Source organism: Colobus angolensis, unplaced genomic scaffold (genome assembly GCF_000951035.1).
Source record: "Colobus angolensis palliatus isolate OR3802 unplaced genomic scaffold, Cang.pa_1.0 Scaffold437, whole genome shotgun sequence".
NCBI classification, from domain to species: Eukaryota; Metazoa; Chordata; class Mammalia; order Primates; family Cercopithecidae; genus Colobus; species Colobus angolensis.
In genome coordinates, this window is record NW_012117788.1 from 535,855 (window position 1) to 545,225 (window position 9,371).

General features: G+C 49.4%; 1 protein-coding gene across 3 annotated transcripts in view; it reads left to right on the forward strand.

Annotated features, from left to right (window-relative positions):
- Positions 1–342: 342 nt before the first annotated feature.
- SLC6A13 (solute carrier family 6 (neurotransmitter transporter), member 13) overlaps positions 343–9,371 on the forward strand; it is a 39,270-nt gene continuing 30,241 nt past the window's right edge. For 2 of the 3 annotated variants that reach the window (XM_011957125.1, XM_011957126.1), the window contains exon 1: positions 4,744–4,946. In XM_011957125.1, the coding sequence (XP_011812515.1) occupies positions 4,745–4,946 (202 nt within the window). In that variant the 5' untranslated portion in view covers position 4,744. Of the gene's footprint in view, positions 376–4,743; positions 4,947–9,371 lie in introns of those variants that run through there. The other variant, XM_011957127.1, reaches the window with a different exon arrangement.

Consider the following 9,371-nt stretch of genomic DNA (forward strand, 5'->3'; position numbering starts at 1 on the left):
CCAGGCTGGTCTCAAACTCCTGACCTCAAGTGATCTGCCTACCTCGGCCTCCCAAAGTGCTGGGATTACAGGCATGAGCCACTGTGCCTCGCCCCAGAGGAGCAGGTTTTGAAGGGTAAGTAAGGGGGTGAATTTTGGGAAAGTTGAGTTGAGGTATCAGATGTGCAAGTGGAGATGGCAACTGGGCAATAGAATGTGAGTCTGGAGTTTGTGAGAGAGATCTGGCTGGAGGTGTGTGTTTGGGGACCATTAGCATTTTTATGGTATAAGAAAAGAAAGTAAGGACCTTTAGTGGGTCTGGGAGAAGATGAGAAACCAGCAGAGGAGACAGAAAATGAGAAACTGGTAAAGCAGGATGAAAACCAAGAGAATGAAGTGTTTTGGAAAGCCAACTGAAGAAATTCTGTCAGGGAGGAGGGAGAGATTAACTGCAGCAAAGGCTGCAGATAGGTTTAAAAAATGAGGAAAGGAAATTGATTGTTGGTTTTAGCAGCTGGGAAGTCATTGATGACCCTGGTAAGAGCGGTTACAGTGGAGGGCTGGGGGCAAGGACTGATTGAAATGGATTCAAGATAATGGGGGAGATGGGGAGGAAATAATTGAAGATAGTAAATGTGGTTATTGGGGGAAATTGTGGGAGCAGGTAAAATCCACCCTTCCTTGTGTATTTCCCTTCTGGGCGGAAGGAGGCCATGTGAGTCCTGCATAGCAGCCACAGTATGCCAGTGACCAGGCAGCCTTAGTGATGGGGCCCTGAGCTGATGAGGTGGCTGAAGAAGCTGTACATTTGAACTATTCCTCCAGCCCTCCACCCTCAGCTGCCAGGAGGGAAAGCAAATATGATTTTCTACTAGGGCCTGCCCAGCCAAAGTTCCAGTCATGGGACGAGGAGATGCTGGATAACACAGGAGGCGTGATGTGGGAAGAAGCTAGCGGGAGAGGGTTCTGATGATAGGACTGTCCGTAGCCAGCAGGGTATTTAAATCACCTTCCTGCCTATCTCAGCCCAGATGAGAAAACCATCTGCCAACATTTTCACTTAATTTCTAAGTCCAGGTTGCTGAAATTTCACTAGGGGCAGAAGTTACCCATGCCAAGAACCTTTAATTTTTCCACCAGTCTCAGGACACCAGCCAGAGACCACCTTTTGTGAGGACTTCCTCCCTGTCCCCTCCAACTCCTCTTCAGAGCCTCAGTCTTCCAATACCCAGGTCCTGGGTGCTTCAGAACATCGGCCTTCAGCTGAGACCTCTCCAGCTGCCTGGACCCTGGCTGCTGGCAGGCCGAGCTGCTCAACACCCAGAATTAACTTGAGACTGGAGTCCCCATGTGAGGCCAGGACAGCAGGACCTCTCGGAAGGGCCTGGAGGGGAAAGACCCCGCAGCTCCAGCCTGTAAAGAAGGTGCATGGGGATGCCCACGCACAGAGGATTCCGTTGGCAGCAAGGAAAACCATTAGCCCTGTGCTGTTTCTAGATAGCGGAGAATAAAGAGAAATAAGGAGCGTTTTTCATGTGTCCCTATAAAAGTAATGGTTATTCAGCAGTGCGTGACAGTGTGTTATCAAGTGCGGTTAATGACTCAGGGCCGCTGCTGGGCAGGCTCAGGCCGAGGACAGCACATAACACCTCGTGGAAGCTCCTCACTCTTCTGTTGCTCCAGTGGACGATCGTCAGTTTATGCCTTAAGGAATTGGCTGGTGACACCACAGAGCGTGCTGCTTTTGAGAAGTGGGGCCAAGAGAGTGATTCCTTTCTGGGATGGGGATGTGGTCTCTCCCATCTCACGGAGACAATGCCAGCATGTTGTAGAATTTTTGAGGAGACTAGTACGCCTGATACGGGGTGCAGGGAACTGTGAACTCCGCCCGCCATCCCCAGGACTCACTTCATCTTTTGAGGGTGGTGCCTGTGTAGGGGAAGAGGCGGAATGCCCTTCAGGAGTCCTCAGTCTGTACCTGGTCCCCCTTGGCCTCCTCCCACCCCGACCCCTCTCACACTTCTAGGGCCTGTAGCTCCTCCTTGCAGATATGGACTTTGTCCCTCTTGGCAGGCTGTCAAGGTGCCCCAAGAAGCAGAGGAGGTGGGAGCAGCTGACCACGGGGCCCAGTGCAGTTAAATATGGGCTTGGTTTGTAGAGAAAGAGCAGGCAACGTGAATATGGGGAGGGGCTTGGGCTGGGCCCATCGCTGTTGCTTTCTGGACTGGGCTCTCCGCAGTGACTGTTCCTGACAGCTGCTGGGTTCTCTCTTTCCTGTTTTCCCTCCTGCTCAGCAAACCTTGGATTGATTTATGGACTTTTTAGGCTGAATTGTTTGCTACCTTTCTTTCTTTGTCCTCCTCATCAAGTCTCCCTTAGTGCCTGAATTATGGTTGTGTAGATTACAACGTTGAGAAGTGGAAGGTGAAGACTTGGAGAACTGGGTTCCTCATTAACTTACAGTAAACCACACATACTTAAAGCGTACAATCTGATAAATTTTGACATATGTATATACCCATGAAACCACTGCCACAACTGAGATAATAAACATGTCCATCACCTCCAAAACAGTTTCTCCTGTCTCTTTCTAATTCCTTCCTCCCAACTTCACTCCTGCCATCGTGTCCCAGTGCAATCAGTAATTATGCTAAATGCAAACTAAACTAGTTTGCTTTTCTTAGAATATTATATAAATGGAATCATACAGTATGTTGATAATTATGATACAGCATAATTATTTTGAGATTCATTTGTAGTTTTCATGTATCAGTAGTTTATCCTTTGTTACTGAGGTGTCTTCATATATTCTAACACACAAGTCCCTTAACAGAAATGCATTTTACAAATACTTTTTTTTCATTCTGTGTTTTGTAATTTTCCTTTTCTTTTTTTGAGGTGGATCTCACTCTGTCACCCAGGCCGAAGTTCAGTGGTGCAGTCACAGCTCACTACATCCTTGACCTTCTGAGCTCAAATGATCTTCCCACCACAGCTTCCCAAGAAGTAGCTGCAACTATAGGCGTGTTTCACCATGCCCATAAAATTAAAAACTTTTTTTTTTTTTTGTAGAGACAAGGTCTCACTATGTTGCCTAGGCTGATCTCAAACTCCTGTGCTCAAGCGATCCTCCAGCCTTGGCCTCCCAAAGTGCTGGGATTACAGGCGTGAGCCATCGCGCCCGGCCTGTTCCCTGACTCTGACTTTCTGGGTCAGAGCCAAAGGAGAGTCTGTGGCCAGAAGAGGTTACTGCTAAGAAAGTTCTGTTAACATGAACTTTGCTTGAGGGTTAGAAAAAAGTCCATCTGCCTACTTCTCCAGAAAAGAGGCCACTCTGCAAAATCAAGGCAGAGTCATTAGAAGATGCTTTTAGTAGATATGCCAGTGAACCTGGGCAGCCATTGTAATCAAAGGGCTGGAACTGAAAGAGCAGGGGCAGAGTGGGTTTAAGTCCTGGCTGTACAATTTACTAGCTACATGGCAGCAGCAGTCACATTATTGAACCTCTCTGAGCTGCAACTTCCTTATTTATAAAGTGGAGGTAATAATGCTTACATCTCAGGGTTGCTGTGAGAATTAAATGAAATGAATGCATGTGAAGTGCCTAGTCTATAGTAGTTGCGGACTAAATGGGAGCCACACCGAGTCATCCTCAATCCCAATAGTCTGGAATGGGCCACTTCTGACAGTGAATGGTTAAAACTGTGGCTTTTTAGTTTATGTCATCTTCTCGACTGTCACAGACTCCGTTTGTCATCACCAGAAAAGAAAAAGAGCACATAGCTCATGTCTCCCTTCTGCTGATTTCAGAGAGACATGGAAGGAGTACTTAGACCACCTCATCTTATTCACAATTCCTGGTCCCACTCAACTCTCCCAGTCCTTTGACAGGAATTTTTTTAAAAACTGGCTTTTATTTTTATATTACAAAAGTAAAACATATTTTTTGATGTAGAAAATATAGATAAGGGAATGTTCCTATAACCCAGCTGCTGAAAGAAAAACATTTGGTGGCTATCCTCATCTGTCAGTGCCTATAAATACTTTCTAAGATATTTGTCAAGCATGGTCATATTGTACATACCGGGTTTTACTATATATTGTGAGCATCCTTTTGTGCCGATACACTTGTTTCTGTAACACAGATTTTAATGATTATATACAGTAGTCCATTATATGAATGTGCCATAATGTATGAACATATCTACCATTTTTGACAATTTGTGTACTTTCTGATTTTTCGCTGTTATCAACAATAAATATCCTCATGCTACACCTTTCACTCACAATCACAATTATTTCCTCAGGGTAAATTCCTGCAAGGGAAATTGGTGGCTTTGAGGACATGTAAAATCCCATCCTTTCCACATGTCCTAGCATAGAGAGTAAAGAGACGGAAGCACGTGCTAATCCGGGTGAGGCTGACTGTAGGGCGGCAGGGAGAATTTAGACAGCACAGTGGCCCGTGAACTCCTCCATGTCTACAAGCCTCAACCCAAGAGGGCCTTATAGTGGAAGCAAAGGCTGTCCATCAGCACCAACACTTTCTTCCTGGAACAGGAAAGGGATATATACGTTCAATAGCTGTCACCCAGCTTCTACCACTGAGAAGTGCTAAGGAGGACATGGTCTACAGGGAAGGGCATAGCAGTCGCCTCTTCCAGGGCATTCATCCCCTTATGGATTTGTTGGTAAAAGGAGGAGAAGGGGTTTCCTTCCGGGGTTCCCAACAGTAACCGGGCCTCCCACTTGTTTTCCAGGTGGGATGGATAGCAGGGCCTCAGGCACAGCCAGTAATGGAGAGACAAAGCCAGTGTATCCAGTCATGGAAAAGAAGGAGGAAGATGGCACCTTGGAGCGGGGGCACTGGAACAACAAGATGGAGTTTGTGCTGTCAGTGGCCGGGGAGATCATTGGGCTGGGCAACGTCTGGAGGTTTCCCTATCTCTGCTACAAAAATGGGGGAGGTGAGAGCTCTTGTGCCACCCCACCCGCTCCTGGAAGGAGGACACTTCCATCTCCTGTGCTCACGGCCCCTCTGGGGAGTCCCATAGATGCATAGAATTCTGGAGTTGGAAGGACGCTTAGAGGTCATTCAGGACTCTCTGTAAGAAACTAAGACCTAGAAAGATGTGTGACTATCCCGTGACTATCCCAGGGCTCTTTCTGTTGTAATGTGGCATCGTAGAAATGTGAGCACAAGCTGGAACCAGGTGGAGGAGAGTTTGGATTCTGGCCCCACTGCTTACCCTCTGTGTGATCTTGGACAAGTTACTTAAGCTCTCAGAGCATCAGTTACCGCTCCTGTAAATCGAGATAATAGTGCCCACCTTTCAAGGTCGTCGTAAGGATTAGAGATAATGTGTGTAAAGAACTTAATAAATAGTAGCTTTGTGGATGATGATGTCAATACCAAACTGTTCTGTGGTCTTGAGATTCCCCAGCCTTGGCCTGGTGTCTTTTTCCTACTCTGCTGGCAGGGGGAGGTTCCCTAAGCCATCCCTTATCCAACCCCTTCTAGTACAGGCTCTCTTTTTTAAAATGTCCCAGTACAAATGTGTGCATGTTGTAGGGAGAGCATTACCTCCAGCTCTTCACTATGTCATCACTGGCTTCTCATTCACCTTCCTCCAGCCGCCTGGGGTAATTCTGCTATCCCCGCAGCAGTGACAAATTTTGCAACCACTAACCCACATTCAGGGAATTTTGTATTTCTGTGGGAAGCCCCAGAGGGATTTCCCCAAGTACTGGCGCGTTCTGGGTGACCAGTGGGCTAGGAATAGCTCCTTGCTTATGGGTGAAGCTGATGGGCCTGGGGTTCCCGGGTCTGATTTGGTAGTGAGACTGCAGCCAGGCCTGGAGGAACGTGGGATATAGAGGTAGCCATCAGGGAACATGATGAGAGGAGGGGCAAGTTCATGGGCTACAGGATTTGAGGTTCTTTAAAGCAATACCTACCCTTTTGCAGGTGAGTAAGAGCTGCCAAACGCATCCAGCTTGAGTCTCACAAGGATTTTAGAGAAAGCAAGCCTTCAATACAGAGTGGAGGTGTGGGAACTGGAGGAGGACACGAGAGAGGCCCTGGGCCCATGGAGTCTGGTTCCCAGGTCTGTGGCAACTGGGGATTGTCCCTGGGTTGGAGGTGAACTTGTGTTTCCAGAGGGATGAAAATGGGCTGGTGTGTCCTTTCTTCCTAGGAATTTCTGGCCAGTGGCCTGAAATCATAGGAATTTGCTCCGTTTGCGCTGTGAGGGAAGAGGGAAGGTCTGCCCACTTTTTACCTGGTGCTGAATGCTCCACGTGCTTGTTTAGGAATTTAGGCCTGAGTACCCTCCCTCTGGAGAATCAGGGGAGACGGAGCTGGCCCAGGGCGAAAACTGGAGGCGTGGGGACTAAGCTGGCATTGGGACTGTGGGTCTGGAACCTGGTAACCAGCTTAGCTCCTCACATGGCAGAGAGATTAGGAGGTGAGCAGCTTTCCGCAAGCCTCTCTGGAATTGGGTAAAGGTTGGCCTGGGAATTAGCAGGAATGGCACGAAGAGGCAGGAGAGATTGCCTTCCAGGTCTAATGCAAACCACTGGGCTGACAGGGGAAAGTGGAGGGGAGCAGTGACAGGAACGCAGGGGATGAGGGACTCTCCCTGGTCCTTTGTCTGGCAATGTTTGGGTCCCAGGACTCTGTGGTGAGTCTGTGTGGGCCTGGGAATGTGTTGACTGTGTCTTGTGTGGGAACAGAGGCCTGAGGGGAAAAGAGCCCCCGCAGCCCTTGGTTGTTCACGTGGGTCCTGTGTGGGGAGGTGGAGGCAGCAGGGCGGCGGCTGTGGTCTCCTTCTCCTTGGATAGAGCCTGCCTTCCAGCACGCCGATTCCCTGGAGAGTCCTGACATGTGTGGGAATCCTGCCATCCGGTCAAGTTCTCTGTTTAACCCTTACACTGCCTACCCATAACTTCTTCCCTTACCAAGCGCGGGGCCTGAGCACTCCTCTTCCCGTTCGCTGATGGATGGCTTCAGCTGGAGGGGCGTGTTCTGAGGGACTGGGGAGCTGCAGGCAGGGCCCAGGTGTGCTCTGGAGGGTGTGAGTCACCCAGGGCCGCGGGCTGGGCTCGTGAAATGGCTCCTTTACCACGGTAAGCGGGCTGGCTGATCAAGGATGTGTGTGGTCAGTGGAGGAACCTGGACCTGCCTATTTTTCTGGGTTTTTTTTGGTGTTCTCAGCAGTTTAGCCTTTCTGTCATCAGTTAACTCCTCTCGCCTTCCAGGCAAAGCAAACTCCTACAGAAAATGGGCCCTTAAACTTCATCTTGTCATCTCCCTGTCCCTTTGCCAAAGAAGAGACTGCTGCCTCTTCCTGAAAGGACCCTTTGCTGCTGATGTGGGCAGGAGGCTGGGAGAATAGAGACCCTTAGATTGGTTTGACCCCTTTCATCCTGGTTTAGTGCTTTTATCTGAACTCACCATTCTCAGATTGGGGCCTGGGCTCCTGGGCATGGGAAGAGTGTTCTGAGCAAGCCCTGGAGAGGACGCCGGGATACCCCAGGGTGTGCCATCCTCCAGTAATGCACCCTTTCAGCCTGCTTCTGGGCCCTTTCTTGAAATTCATGGCTCCAAGCAGCCACTCTTGTGCTTGGCGGGGAGGGGAGGGCAATCGAGGAGTCTGATTCGTTGTCGTGTTTGTTCCGTGAGAAGCTCAGGGATGAAGACGTCCTCAAAGCACAATTTTACTTCCAAACTAAAAATATAAGTGACATCTTTGGTTTCTTCCAGCGTCAACATTTGGTAGATCTAATTTGAAGTGAGTTCCAGAGCAGGGAAAGGGCTGAGGCAAGGCTATGACAGAACACAAGGCAAACAGCTGACAACTGTAGTCAGAAGGCAGGCAAGCTGAGAAAGTGATACGAAGAAGCCCATCCGAAGTCGGAAGCAACAGGGAGGCTTCCAGGGAGGCGAGTGGGAGGGATGCCCACCTCCACCGTCTCCTAGGGAAATAGTCTCCCTGCTGTCCAGGACCTGTGGCTGATCCACCCCCAAGCACCTGCTTCTTCCTAATGGCTTTAGAATTTCCAGGCTCTGTCCGTTGCCTCGGGGCACACCCAGCCAAGCCCTGAGCCTGACTCTGTCATTCACCAGCAAATACTGAGCATGTAGCGTAAGCCACGAATCGTTCTAGGTGGTTGGGATACATCTATAAACAAAATGGACCAATTCCCTGTCCTCATAGGGCACACATTCTAGAGGAGGGAGACAGTGCGCAATCAACGGGATAAATGTGTAAATTAGATAGCATTCCCAAATGAATGATGCTATAGGAAAAGAACAAGGAGAGCTGGGTAAAGGGGATCAGGAGTGTGGGTGTGGGTGGTGGCAATTTTTAAAACGGTGGTCATTGAGAGCATTTGAGCAAAGGCTTGCCAGGAGTGAGAGAATTGGCCTTCTGGATATTATGGGGTGGGGTGAAAGTGCTTTGCTCCAGGCAGAGGAAACAAAGGTTGAAACAAAGCAAGAACCTGGCTGGCTTGTTTGAGGAGGACTCAAGCCTGGAGCTGGGCAAGTGAATAGAAGGTAAGCTCAGGGAAGTAAATGGGCTGGGACAGGGAGGCGGGCAGATGAGGTATGCCAGGTTGGCCACTCTCAGACTTCAGCTTTTGCTCTAGTGACATTCAGATGCAGGGCAGTGTTTTGAGTAGTAATCTTACATTCCCCCCCCCGCCCCCTCCCCGGAGATGGAGTCTCACTCTGTCACCCAGGCTGGAGTGCAGTGGTGTGATCTCAGCACGCTCAGCCCACCTCCTGGGTTCAAGTGATTCTCCTGCCTCAGCCTCCCCAGTAGCTGGGACTACAGGTGTGCGCCACCATACCCGGCCAATTTTTATATTTTTAGTAGAGATGAAGTTTCTCCATGTTGGCCAGGCTGGTCTCGAACTCCTGACTTCAGGTGATCCACCCACCTTGGCCTCCCAAAGTGCTGGGATTACAGGCATGAGCCACTGTGCCTGGCCAGTCATCTTACATTTTAAAATAATCTCTAGCTGCTATGTTGAGAACTGAGTATAGGGGAGTGAGGGCAGAAGCTGACCAGTTATAAGGCAAAAATCTTGGAGTCATCCTTAATTCTCTCCACCTCTCATAACTGTTGACTGTACTCAAACACGCAGGTCCTGGGAGCTTCAGGCCCTCTCCAGCTCCCTGGATCCTGGTTGCTGGCAGAGTGAATAACTCAGCATCCAGAATGCCTGGGACTGGATCCCCCCACCCATGAGATGTGCAGGACCCGACCGCTTCACGTCTCCTCCACTGCTAGCACCCATCTAAGCAATCCAAGAGTTTTCACCTGAGTGACTGGAAGGAAGGAGCTGCCGTTCACTGAGATATGGAAGGCCGTGAAGGCAGCAAG